General features: G+C 37.0%; 1 protein-coding gene across 4 annotated transcripts; it reads left to right on the top strand.

Moving 5' to 3' along the window:
* Nucleotides 1-32: 32 nt before the first annotated feature.
* LOC131771512 (leucine-rich repeat-containing protein 7) lies at nucleotides 33-13560 on the top strand. 4 transcript variants are annotated; one of them, XM_066158771.1, is made up of 22 exons: nucleotides 33-561; nucleotides 684-801; nucleotides 922-1000; nucleotides 2222-2311; nucleotides 3176-3232; nucleotides 3332-3395; nucleotides 3508-3582; nucleotides 3926-4070; nucleotides 4633-4705; nucleotides 4855-4900; nucleotides 5008-5091; nucleotides 5319-5434; nucleotides 5655-5724; nucleotides 6109-6208; nucleotides 6809-6921; nucleotides 7467-7565; nucleotides 8952-9095; nucleotides 9549-9758; nucleotides 9882-10733; nucleotides 11508-11603; nucleotides 12286-12360; nucleotides 12941-13560. In XM_066158771.1, the coding sequence occupies exons 1-22, from the start codon at nucleotides 382-384 to the stop codon at nucleotides 13055-13057; spliced, it is 3003 nt and encodes a 1000-aa protein (XP_066014868.1). In that variant the 5' UTR covers nucleotides 33-381; the 3' UTR covers nucleotides 13058-13560. The 4 variants fall into 4 exon arrangements, with proteins under 4 accessions (XP_066014868.1, XP_066014869.1, XP_066014867.1 ...); XM_066158772.1 differs by having other exon boundaries at nucleotides 34-561; nucleotides 8952-9059; XM_066158770.1 differs by having other exon boundaries at nucleotides 34-561; nucleotides 7467-7658; nucleotides 8952-9059.
* The last annotated feature ends 267 nt before the right edge of the window (nucleotides 13561-13827 follow it).

The following is a 13827-nucleotide window of genomic DNA, read 5'->3' as shown; positions in this document are numbered from 1 at the left end:
CTGTGCATCACATCTGTAACTTAAAAATTTACATCCGGCGTGCTAGATTCTTTTCAAATTTGCTACCTTCAACTTGAATTATCGGACGATTTGCAAGAGTCATCTTTCTTTCAAGAAGTTTACTTAAGTGATTAGTAATCAAGAATTTTACGTCACGAAGTACTTACAAGAATACCTCTCTTTGCACCGTTTGTTTTGTTTTGTTTGGATAATTAGCATTCTCTTCTGCAACGATAGCTGAGATTCTCTTCACAGGGTCGTTAACAACCCGTTAAAATGATCTGAAATCTTGCTAAGTATTTCAAACGGAAATCTCCGTACTTAACCGTACTGCCATAAGTGGAATTTTAGACAGTTCGGCCATGTTGCAACGGGCTTAATATGAGGCGATGGGGTGGCCTGAGGAGTTGTTTCTCTGTGGAGTGCGAAGGAAATGGTGAAATGGCTGTTTTCGACTTGCGGCACTGCAATCTGACTTCAGTGCCAACAGACATTTTTAAGGCCGAGCCAAACCTGGAAGAACTCTACCTGGATGCCAATCAGATACGAGAATTACCGAGGGTATTTGAGAAGTTTATTTATTCTTCGAATACTTTTTGCTGGGTCGCTTTGGTAATTGTCATTTTCGTTGGTGTTGTTATAAAAACATACTGAATTTTGTCTTTGTTCGCTGTTTGCCACAGGCTTTGTTTGGGCTGCAGAGTTTGCTAATTCTTGGTTTAAGTGACAATGAGTTGACCGTGTTACCATCAGCTGTTTCTAACTTAGCGAACCTTAGAGAAGTTGACATAAGCAAGAACGGTGAGTGCAGGACAACTACGTTTCTGAAATTTAAAATGTGTTCGATCGCCAACTTAAAAGAGACCGATTTTTATGGTTTATCGCTTACACGAGATCTCGACATCAATTTTTTTCTTCAAGGTATTATTGATTTACCAGAGAGTCTTAAAAACTGCAAATGTTTGGAGCAATTTGACGCAAGCGTAAATCCGATTGGAAAGTGAGTAAATTTGTACATAAATTCTCTTTAATGACTATTCCTTTATCTGTTCATCTATTTGCATGAGGAATTTGAAAACATCCCTTCTAAATGTTATAGAGAGCCGTTCTTTGTTTATTGTAGGATATTAGATGTGTTAGATTATGTTTTAGAGGTGTTAATAGCAGTTGATATTCAACAGAAGTATTTAGTGCCCCAAAAAATACATTTTGGAAATGATCCAATTAAGTTAATACTTAATACTTATATTTAGCATGATATTAAATTACTGTTATAAAATGTTTCAATTTGTGGTGTTTGATTTTAAAATAGCATAATGAAGGTCTTTGAAACTTGAATTTTTTTAAAATGAAAACAAATGTGCCCATTTATTGGTTTAAGAGAATTAAAATATCAGCAGGAAACAATTACATTACTCCAGTATGTTTTAACATTGCATTTAATTTAGTAAGATGCAAAGCGAACAACCCCTTGGACGGCACTTGTTATGAAAAATATTATTCAAATTTCAGCAGATCTCAAAGGATTGATTAGCAATCTGCTTGAATTCTCAACATTTTTTTTTTTCAAAAAAATATCAGTGAAATATTAGTCACATAGCCTTTAATGATTCCTTTTACCTGATATATTCTCTGCTACAGGTGGCAGCCAATTTTTTTATTAGGGGTTTCTATCACTTATCCAATATTCAAACACTTCTACCTCTGGCTTTGAAATCTGTTACTTGCATGTTTAAATCCTTGAAAACAGCATTTGTCAAGTTTTAAATTGATAATTGCAAGTTTTCTTTTGTTGTGGCTGAGTAATCAAGCTACCCCACTTTAAATTTGTTGTTTTATCATGGACAATTAGTGAGCTAAAATTTTGACTAGCTGCCAGTGTTTTTCTGCCAGATACTGGTAGTTCCCAGCAGATCTTAAAATGTGACAATGAAATTTATTTCTCCCATCTTAACGTTTTCTTCTCTTTTGGATATGATACATGCTGTAATAGTTCAGCTTTGTGCCACCTTTCCACTGCCATGGGTCTTTTTGGCTCTTTACATTTTTGCTGTGGGAATTTTATTTGATAAATATTTGATAAATTTGTCTCACTTTCTCAGTCTGTTCCCTGAGAGAAACTTGTTGATTTAAATTCTGTTCACTTCTTAGCTTAGGGAAACTACATTGATTTGTTGTTATATTTTAAGTTTCTCTTCATTTTGGTTTTTTTTCCTTGCAGAATTCCTGATGGATTTACTCAGTTGTTAAATTTGACACATGTGTATTTGAATGATGCTTTCTTGGATCGTTTACCATCAAATTTTGGAAGGTAAAATGGTAATTTGTTATTTAATACACAGTCAGTTATATTATCAAAAAAATCAGCACTACTGTGAAGTTTTGAGTGTGACTGGAAACTTTGCTAAAGGAGAGGGGGACTCTGTTGTTAAGTCAATGTATGGTGTCAAAAGTATGGTTTTTCATCTCTTTGGATGTGAGGATCCATAAATATTTTAACAATTTGTGTTTGAAGCTTGGTAAAATATGGAATCATCTCACCAATTGCGAATAAATTTTTATAAAGTTCAAGGTCATTAATTATTCTGGTCTCAACAGTTCAACCCTTTAACTCTCAGATCAAATTTTTAATTCTCCTTAACCATACAATTTTTATAATGTTAGTTCAGAGAATGTAGTATTGGATCAACTAATTCAGTAGCCCCAAATTGATATTGTTCTTTATTCTCATCACTTATCTGGTTGATACTGTATTGATATTGTAAGGAGAAATTCTTTCTTGGTCACTTATGGGAGTTAAAGGGTTGACTCCCGCTAGTGATCAAGGCATAATGTCCTCTTACAATATCAATAAATAAAGAGCAAACAAGTTTTGAGAATTAATATAAATATAAATTGGAGGATAATATATTATTGATTTAATATCAAATTATCCAAACTAACATCATGAGAATTATATGACAGATGATAAGTAGAATTAAAAAATGAAATATTGGTGCTGAAAGGATTAAAGGATGTCAAAAATCTCTTAATATTTCAAGGGTTTTTAAAAACATACTCTGTTATCTAATATCAGAATTTTGAAAAATATTGCAATTTTCTCTAGTCTTGATTTTGTATCCCTTCCAGGCAAGTTGTTTATTAATTTTTTTCACTTACTTATTTTTATCTGTAGATTATCAAAGCTGAAGATTCTAGAACTGAGAGAAAACCACTTGCGATCATTACCCGAGTAAGTGCTGTTGAGTCCTCCTCTTCCCAGAGTGTCCAAGATGTAATTTCTCTTTACAATGCAAATCAAACAAGTTAAATTTCTTTTTCCTCATTTTAGGTCAATGTCATATTTTACACAACTAGAAAGACTTGATATTGGAAGCAATGAATTTATTGAATTGGTATGTGAAATAATTTTGAAAGTTATTGACTTGAAGATTCTTGAAGAGTGTTTATTTTAGTTTTTTCTGTTTTAGCTTTGGACTGATTCATGATGAATTTTTTTTTTAACAGCCAGCTGTTGTTGGTTGTTTGGTAAACCTGAAAGAACTTTGGATGGACAATAATGGAGTCAGAGAACTTCCACCAGTAAGTAGTGAACTTGGAAATAGGGCTGATCATAGGGTAAAATGCTCTCTTATTGAGCAAGGTTGGTAGGAACAGGATACTGTTTGGTTTTTCATTGTGATCTATAGAGCTCCCTCTGCTCAATCTATGTGCCATGGCCAACACAATGCTTTTCCGGCAAAGCCTGCCCTCTTGGTCGACAAACACACAAGGCTAAGTACTTGAGACCCAAGTAAAGCAAGGAAAATTATAATAGAAAATTTAATCCCCAAAATTCTCATTGCCTGTACTTAAAAATATTATTTGCTTTTCATAAGTCTTTGTGGAAATTATTACATTTACTATTTTATTCACTTTTTTTCAGGAAATAGGATTGCTTCGTCAACTTTTGTTTCTTGATGTTTCCAAAAATAGACTGGAGCGTCTTCCACCAGAAATAGAATGTTTACAGTCACTGACTGATCTTTACTTATCCAACAATGTGTTGCTTGAATTGCTTGATAATATTGGTAGGTTTCCCTAAAACTTCTGAACTCTTGATATACTTATTACAATTTTGCTTTCATCTTTTCTCTGTTGCAGTCAGTAATACTAAATCATACAAACATGCAAACAAAAAAATATTCAAAAGAAACAAACAGTACGCATATAAGTCAAAACAATGGAATTTTAGTTTTGCAGCATATTACTAACCTTGTGCTGCTTACAAGGTAGCAGGTTCTTTAAAAGAAAATGGAACAAATATGATCAAATTTTAATATATTTTTGTTCTAAATATTGTTCTCTTGATTTATTATTGAGGAAGTCTTGCATCCTTAAATGTGTTTGTTTGTTTTATTTTTTTACATTAGTAGCCATTTAGCTTCACCAGAAAAAAAATTGTCAACAAAAATTTGTTGCCCACTGCATGCTGCCAACAAGCATAAGAGACAAAATAATGACAGAAGTTTTCAATGTTTGTCATGGTAAATTAGCCTTAACTAAGGGTAGCCAATGGTTTCTTTAGCACCCAGTTGTTTAAGGCTGATTATTATAAAATAATTATCTCCATCACTCTTTTGTATCATGTAGGTTCCCTTGGGAATCTACAGACACTTAAAGTTGACGAGAATCACCTTGCTGAACTTCCAGCAAGTATTGGAAGGTAATGAAACTCACTTTATTATCTTGATACTAGTTGTTCAAAATGTCAAATTTTTGTTCAGCCAGCTATGGGTTTCTTTATCAGGGTTTTTCAATTACTGTTCAGAATTGTAAATAAAATTTAATTGAGTTGAATTTGTTCATTTGTAGACTCTCTTATCTGGAAGAGCTAGTCATAAATCATAACGAGTTAGAGGTGAGGCTAGCAGTTCTTTGGGGATTGTTGTTACTCAAGACATTTTATTTTTTTATGTTGATTCCAAGAAATGTTAAGTAGTAGGATTTGAAAATAATTTGTTGCAGAGTTTGCCAGCTTCCATTGGACTCTTGAGAAAACTACGCATCTTGTATGCTGATGAAAATTTCCTAGAGGCAATTCCTTTAGAGGTATTTATCTCAAATTTTGTACTTACCTTGCAATACATCATTTCTAATTGCCAACTAGTTCCTAAAGTTTGAAGCCCTGGAAAAATTTTTCATTTAGTACAGCAATGATAAATTCTTTCTCATACTCAAGATCTCAGAGCTCATTTCCTTAAACATTTCTCTCGCTAGAGAAAGGGCTAAACTGATGAATGTCAGTAACTACATAATTGTTTTATTTTATGTATTAGTTAGGTAGCTGCATATCAATGACGATATTATCACTACGTGACAACAGGCTTGTGCGGATCCCAGATGACATTGGTCGCATGCCAAACCTACAAGTTATAAACCTTGCCTGCAACAGGTGAAGAACATTGTTTTAGCACTTGGTATTCATGTCCTGAGCCCAGTTGTTCAAATGGCAGATAATACTATCCAGCAGATAAATATTGAAAAAAGATTCTGCACTATCCACTGGATAAAGATTTATCCAGTGGATAGCATTATTAACCCTTCAAATAACCAGGGCCTGTTCTTTAATGTAATGTCACTACTGAGAAAATCACTTTTCTTGTAATCAACAGATTAGAGTGTTTGCCTTATACGTTCAGGAAGCTGACTACTTTAAAAGCTCTGTGGCTCTCAGAAAATCAAGTAAGCCCAAGTTTTTACACCTGTATGTAACTAGAGAGATAGCTGTAGGCACCTAGGTACTCAAACTGTCAAAATCTAGGCACATACTCCAAACAATCTTCAATTATTTCACTTGCTTTTCAATTAAACTTACCTGAGAAAAACTTGTACTTTTGCATGTTCTGAAGAGCTTTGTTGGCAATTAGGTACAGAACCAACCTGAAATTTTGACTGCAGCCTCTTACAGGACACTGCTGTAATAATGCAGAGTAAAAGAAATCTCAGTTTCTTAAGCATCATGACTCTCAGAAAATCAGGTGGCACTGTGCAAAGATTTTAAAGGTCATTATTATTGTTGTCGTTATTATTGTTATTCATGATAAACAAACACACCTTTCATTTCAGTCCAAGCCAATGGTTCCTCTTCAATCAGATTTTGATCATGGTACTCAGTCACATATACTGACTTGTTATATGTTTCCGCAACAACCTCCAGCTGATGAAGGTACGTATACCAGCTGGTTTACATCATACTAAACTTTATGTTTAACTCATCTCCACTGACATTACTATTGATTTACTGCTGACAGTAATCTACGGTTGTTTAGTAAAATTAGCCAGCAGTTAGTTACCGTTTAGGGTTTATATGGCCTCCCTGGGCATTAACCTTTTAACTCCTGTGAGTGACCAAGACAGAATTTCTCCTTACTATATCTATACAATATCATGAAGACAAGTGATGAGAATAAAGGAAAATATCAATTATGGGATTACTAATTGATTCAATACCAAATTCTCCAAACTAGTATAATGAGAATCATTTGGCAGACAGTAAGGAGAATTACTAGTGAGATCTTGGGAGTTAAAGGGTTAACTCAAGATATGAACTGTAAAACTTCATACTCTATGACATGTACTTTTCAGTAACATCTGCTCACTTTAAAATTTGAACAAAACTCTAGTTATCATCAAATTGAAAAATTTTCAAAACATTCCTGTATTGTGAAGACACCAGCCTAAGTGTGTGCCTGTTCTTTTAATCTTGTCTCCTTTCCTTGGTCAAAGCTTTTTAAATTTTTATTTTTTAATTTTTTTGGGGGGTCAGTATCAGAGGAATACAGTGAAGACTCAGCTGGAAGTATTCCAGCTTCTCTGCTAGAAGAACAAATTAGACAAAGATCTTCCATTGTTTTCAACATTGATGAAGATGATTACCTGGTAAGTAATTTCTTATTCCTTTTTATTCCTTTTACACCTCACATCAGTATTCATTTTCTCAATACTGTTCCATACTTTTCTCTGTACGTTTCCTTTAGTACTGACAAGGAGAACTTGTTTTAACAATCAAAGTTTCATAGGTTGGCAATCATTTCCTTAATTCTCATGATCTTAATGAATGGTTCAGCATAATTAATTACTGGTTCAGTATAATTCATTACTGTGAGAAGAAATTACATGCAGGTCACTCTTAGGCTTTTACCCTTTACACTCTAACTTCAGTATGCACATTCTCTATACTGTTCCATATGCATTTCCTAAGGCTCTGTCAAGGAGAATTTGTTTAACAATCAAGAGCTTCTTTAGTTGCTGATCATGTCCTTTATTCTCATGACCTTCGTGTGCAATTTGGGGGTGATATTGTAAGGAGAAATTAGATGCTAGTCACTTTTAAGGGTCATAGGGTTTAAGTGTTGAGTGCTTGATACCATACCTCTTAACTGTAAAATGAGCATCTTGGTTTATTGATTTATTTTTCATTGCAGACAAGATTAACAAGGTACCAGTCACCATATCCCAAGGATGTGAAAGATCGTGCCACACAGTACTTAGCGAGCAGACGGCAACAACAACAGGAGATAGAGGTAACTCAACCTGTGTTCCCCCCTCAGCACCAGTGTCACCAACAGGAACGACACCAGTATAGGCACCAGTATCAGCACAGAATTCAGCACATGGTGAGCATTTCACTCACTCAGCACAAGTTGAGAATGATAACTTCCCATATTTACTTTTTTACTTCCAAGATCTACCATAGTTTCTTGGTTATATGGCGCACTCAGTTATAACACACACCCCAAACTTAGCAACTTAGTCAAGGCAAGTAATTCCAATGCACCTGTGGAAATTTAATCACTGGGTGAATACTAATACACTAATATTGCAACAAGTAATCTGATTCCACTGGTGTTGAGATATTTAATTTGTGTAATAATTGTATTAACACTTTAACTCTTATGAGTGACGAAGACAGAATTTCTCCTTATGATATCAATACAATAACAAGCAAACAAGTGATGAGAATAAAGAAAAATATCAATGAGGGCATGATTAGTTGATCCACTACCAAATTCTCGAAACAAACATAGTAAGAATGATATGACAGACAGTAAGGAGAATAAATAATGATATCTTGAGAGTGAAAGGGTTAAGGAAGTCATCATTGTTGTAAAGAGAGGCATAGAGCAGTGGTGTGATGTGAATTTTTATACTCATCGTTGAAAGTCATTGAAAGTACCGTTAACTGACTTTAAGGTTTTTGTCTCTTTGCTTATCTTTTTTTTTATTTTTTAAGAAAAAGCCAATTGACTAATTACTAAAGCAACTGTAAAAATTTTAATTTTTTCAGCTCTTGATCATTTCTTGATTGTGAAGCACAGGCAAAGGAGCTCTACTCTTTTGCCTGTGAGGAGAGTTTTCCCTGTAGGTGCAGATGCTGAAAATAAGGCTTGAAAACACTAAAGATGTTTTTTGAGACGTTTTGAAACTATTTGCGTATTGTTCCCTCTAGTAATTTTAAAGATTAGACACAAAACAGTGATTTGGCCCTTGGCAAAATGCAGATTGTGTGTAATTTTAAGACAATTTTACACTAATGACCTCTGGGACAAAACATCATGTTTGAATCACGTCATAAAACACTGTTTCTTAAAAAAAAATAAAACTGAAACTCCTGCTAGGCAGTTGGGAAAAAATCTGGAAATTCGCAGCTTTTGAAATTTATGGATGCAAAGGTTATTTCATGGTTGAAGTTTAACTATTCTCAATGACGAAAGCTATTTCTTCAAAAGACGTCAATGATAAGTACGACTTTGACATCGATAGACAGTTCATTCTGATGACGTATATCGGCTGTGATTGGCTGAATTTCTTGCCTACTGAGGGGTGACGTCATCAAGGGACACCCTTGTTTCCAGAATCCTACATTGTAAAAATGTGGATACATTCGTCTGTTGTACATTCTGTTATAGGCCCCACAGTCAAACAGCACACACGGTCAGCAGCAGCAGCCACCTGTGCCAGTTGTGGTGCAGTCAGTGGACCGCGGTGAGCTACCACAGCTGACAAGACCCCAAGAGGTGCGTACAGTTGAGGTGCCCTGGTACGAGGATCAGGTTGGTTCCTATGTGCTCTCTCAGTTAAGGAGAAACAGTACATCACCAACAAAATTGTCCAAAGTCAAAGGGTTAATCTCATAATTTTATCCATCTGTATTTATGTGTAGGCCAGGTTTCTTTCTTTCTTTTTTTCCTTATTTTCAAACAAGTTCACCCCCTAATGAACCATGCTTAAAATGTTGCCTTTAGTTCCTCAGAATAAGCAATTGTTAGGTTACCCAAATACAAGCTCTTTCATTCAAGTCTTTTTAATGCCAGGTGGCTTTGGATCACACCGTTGATTTTCCTATTAAATTGCTTTGTATTGCAATAGAATAATACTCGGATAGTTTAGTTTACATTATTCTAATGAAATCAAAGAATCGTAAGTCTTGCACACCTGGATTGCCATCAATATGATTATCGCTGTCGTTCTTCTCATCATTGCCGTGTTATTTATTTGTTTTCTAGCCTCCAGTCCCCACTCAAACTTCAGAGCAGAGACGAGGTCAACCAGCCGCGGTTGTCCACCCACTGAGCAGCAGTCAAAGGTTGATATCAAATGGTATCACTCAGCGGAGTAATACGGGGAACGGCCAGGGCGACCAAAACAGGGAACCACAGCTTGTTAAAGTAAATCAGGCCATAGTAAGAAGTATACCTGGAGAACGGCTTATTGGGGTAACTCAAACTTTCAGTTGGAATCACTGTTGCCTTGGTCCTAATGTTTCCAGGAGAAACGTGATTTTTCTCATTTCCCAAACGTGTATCTTCATAAAATATTGTATCTTATTGTTGTTTTAGGGGCAATCATCGGCACAAGAGGTCGCAGCTGCCCGCATTCCGCCCGTATATCAGCCTCCCCCACCCTACACCCCACGAGAAAACAGAACCACTCATCCGCATTCTCGGACAGGGGGGTCTGAAGGATCAGTGGAATCACAGCACTCATTCCGTGAAGAAATGCCCAGTGCGTCATCTTATCAGGGACGTCCGGGGGCTCGGCTGTGGAGTACCTCATCTGGTGGGGGCCGAGAGTCAGGGGGCTCCCAAACAGGTGAAATGCATTCTTTCAACGAGGAGGAGCCCAGCTTCGTACAAAGTCCCCTTAGGCCTCCTTCGTATTACGAGGCTACTAACCAAACTGATAGAGCACCTTTTGAAAGTACTGTTCGACACGTCTTATCTACATCGCGAACTGTGCCTAATTCGGTTGTAATAAATGGTTTAAACGGCAGCAATAGATCACCACCACCTCAGTACACTGTACAACCGGAAGCCTTCGCTCAACTCCCTGTCAGGCATATTTTACCGGAACCGGCAGTTCCTTTAAATGCTAGTAGGCAACCAGTCGCTCCCGGCAGACCGGAAGTGAATGGTTCACACACATTCAACATTTCGCAGGAAGACGCAGCGAGATTCGAGAACAGAGTTCGACAGCTTCAACGTGAAAGAGCCATGGAGCGTGGCGAAGTAATGGTCGATGGAACTCAGACGAATGTCGCAGACAATCGGAGGTCTCACAACGACGCGTCTTCAATACGCGTTCTTAACCGGAGCAACTCATCAGAGTCTCGTAATTCCGTCCACTCTGTTTCTTCTGCACAAGAGGAGGAAGATAGTGAACCTGTGGATAATGACCCAACCATTGAACTGGTGAGAACGATTTATATGTCGCTATAATGAGTTGAGTGAAGCACAAGCAATAACTGAGGGTTGAGGAATTTTTTTTTTTTGGAGGGGGGGGGGAACGGGAGGATCTACGATGTCCGTTGGTCGGAGGAGAAACACAAGCCTATTAGGAGGCATTTGCTCTAATCGTGGAACTCTCTCTCTCTCTCTCTCTCTCTGCCTCTCCCCTCCCCCACCCCTCTCTTGAGCGCTAGAGACACACATACGTTTTCCTTGCACAAGACTCACTCAACCCTTTAATGACGGAATATCCTAAAACTCGGAATGCCTTTTTGCATGAAACAAAATTCTCAAATAATGGAATTGCAATAAAATGAGAAAAGTATTTATAATTAACACGTGAAATTAAAAGAAGCAGTAGTAATCATTGTTGGAACCGAGAGGATAGGGGAATCATGAGGCCTTCGAGCAAGCCCCTTTAAATTATTACCCTTGTTATCAATTTTATTATTGTTAATATTATTATTTGTTACCATATAATTATTTGTTGAATGTCAATTAGACAATATATTCTTAAGAAATCTTCCCCTTTTGGAACAAGGTAATATGTGGGATGCGGCAGGTTTTCTGTTTTGCAGGTGAGAAATATTGTGCGGCACTAACTTCAATAAACTACTTTTAGTCCTTTTCAATGGTATAAAAATTAAGCTATACTAGTAACCATATGCAGTCTTCGACTGTCTATTTTTGTTGTTGTTGTTGTTGAAACTTAACTCGAACTGTTTTTTGGTTACACAGATTCAGGTGGAAGTTTACAAGAATCCTAATCTTGGATTTAGTATCGCAGGCGGTGTCGGTACCACTTCAAATCCCTTTCACCCGAATGATAACAAGGTTTGTAGAAATTTGGCTGCCATTGTTTTGGTCAGCGGAGACAAGCAAAAAAGGGGGCGGGCAAAGGATAAAGGGAATGTGCCGCCACGCCTCATCTCCCGCTGTTTCGCTCGTCTCCACTGACTCGAAGGAGCCTGGAACGGGCACTTGCTTTTAATGTTGCCGAGATCAATTTGGGAGAATTAATATGACAAGCGAGTGAATGAAAAAAAGGATAGCGAGGGAGAAGGGCAGAATATTTTTCCACTCAAACATACGGCTTACACTTTCTATCTTTTTCGTTAGTTTTGTCTTGTATTTTTTCCTAGTAACCAACCATTACTCCACTTTTCGAATGCAAAAGTAGATTTCACATTTGTTCAAGATTCAGATCTTACCATAACTGCCAAGAGATCCTATTGAGTTGTGTTGAACTTTTTTTAGAAGATTTTATTGTGCAGTACTCTGAATGATTCGTGTTTGTATCAGTTTGATACTTAAAGACAATGCCTCAAGATATAATTTGGCTATCCCTACATTTTAATATTGTTAGTGTGCTAGTTCTCCTTTTTATTCCTCTGTAAACTAAGGTTTTCGCACATAACTATTGGGAAAAATGGAAACGTTGAGCATCTGGTTTAAAATAGAGCGGAGACCTCCGGAGGGCATTTGTGTGTTAACCTTAAATTCTTTCACGACACAGAGTATATATGTGACTAAAGTACAGCCAGATGGGCCGGCAGCATTTGGACTTGTACCCGGAGACAGAATTTTAGAGGTGACCAAAGCACTTGTGTTTGATGCCTTTTTTTTTTCGGTGGAGGTGAAGCGGGACTAGTCACATTTTGTGTTGCATATCCTTTGATACCTTCTCCACACGTACATACGTGTTTTACACTTTCTTTCAATGTCATAGCAGGAACTTTCATTAATTACGCGTAAGCTTTTTCTTTGTCATCATTCAACCTTCGAGAAAGGACCGTGGATGAGGCTGGTCACATGCTTATGCAGACCAAAGAACGCCGTATGGAGGGTGGGTCCTCGACTTAATTTTGTCATCGGTCATCGGTCTATCTTACCCTATCCACTTAGTATGGACAAAATTTTACAAAGTTGCCCCTCCCTCATTTTTTTTCTTGAAATCTCCAAAATTCTGGGAGACAAGTGACCAAGTGACCAGTAAACCAGGGTTCTTCTCGAAGGAGGAAGAGAGAGAACCCTGGGAACTAGGTTGCGTCATCATTAATCTTGGAGGATTATTAAACTATTTTGGTTTCCTTTCTTGTTTTCATTTTATTTTTATTTCCTCTTCAGATCCTTTTCTAAAGAATCTTTTACCATAGTTGTTCATTTTTCAGGTGAATGGAATCAACATAAGACGTGTGACTCACGAGAAAGCTGTGATGTTCCTCAAACACAACCAATGTGTGAATCTACTTATCGCGCGCAAAAAGGACCAATCTCGAGCTCCTTGAGAGCAGATAAGCAAAAAATAGTCGAACTCAGCGACATGGAACCGGCAGGATTGTGACGTCTTACAAACGAGTCGGAGAACAAGAACACAATAGCAAATACCACAGCACAGTGTTATCGTGACCTTGACGAGATAGCAAGAAATTGATGGTCACGCTAAGAGAGCTCAGTCACGCGACACATCAAAGCCATACAAGAAACTTACTAACCATAAGATTTCGAATAGGAACAACTTGTTGCTGATAATTTCTTCGAGTTACGTACATTTTGAACTGCAAAAAAACTACCTGGGTTTTTTCGACTTCGCAGCGAAGACTGGACTTACTGTAAAAAAAAGAAAAAGAAATAGCTCTCTAAATCAGGACAGTTAGTCCTAACGCCTTCTTGTGCCTTCAAAAATGGCAGATATTTATTTTCCAGGGAGCTTGTTTTATGGGGTGTCCCAAATAAAGTTTATGGAAATAATCCTTTTCTCATGGGTTGTATTCCATATTTTTTCTTATGAGTTCCAATTTTCAGTATTGATAGTCAACTGACCTTGTCAAGACAACGATTCTAGTGGGTGCATTCCTAGCTGGTGTTTAAATTCTTAAGTATCTTTGATCTGTTTAAAAACAGCTACAAATGATTTTACAAGTTTGAAAAACTGGAAGAGATAATTAGTCGCGTAGTTCTTCCCACCCAGCCCCCTTTCGCTGCCAAGTTCTCTTCCTCTCAAGTTCTCTTCCCCCCACACCGGTTCTCTACCCCTTCTTTTCTCCCCTCCCCCAAG

Source organism: Pocillopora verrucosa, chromosome 12 (assembly GCF_036669915.1).
Source record: "Pocillopora verrucosa isolate sample1 chromosome 12, ASM3666991v2, whole genome shotgun sequence".
NCBI lineage: Eukaryota > Metazoa > Cnidaria > Anthozoa > Scleractinia > Pocilloporidae > Pocillopora > Pocillopora verrucosa.
Note: the sequence above shows the minus strand (reverse complement) of the source record. Positions and strands in the feature narration are given on the sequence as shown.

Bases quoted from the DNA above. Each gene is read 5' to 3' on its own strand.
- LOC131771512 (XM_059087319.2), top strand. From the start codon at position 382: ATGAGGCGATGGGGTGGCCTGAGGAGTTGTTTCTCTGTGGAGTGCGAA. The intron at 562-683 runs GTATTTGAGAAG...TGTTTGCCACAG, and splicing joins AGATACGAGAATTACCGAGG to GCTTTGTTTGGGCTGCAGAG. The intron at 5,092-5,318 runs GTATTTATCTCA...TTTATGTATTAG, and splicing joins TAGAGGCAATTCCTTTAGAG to TTAGGTAGCTGCATATCAAT.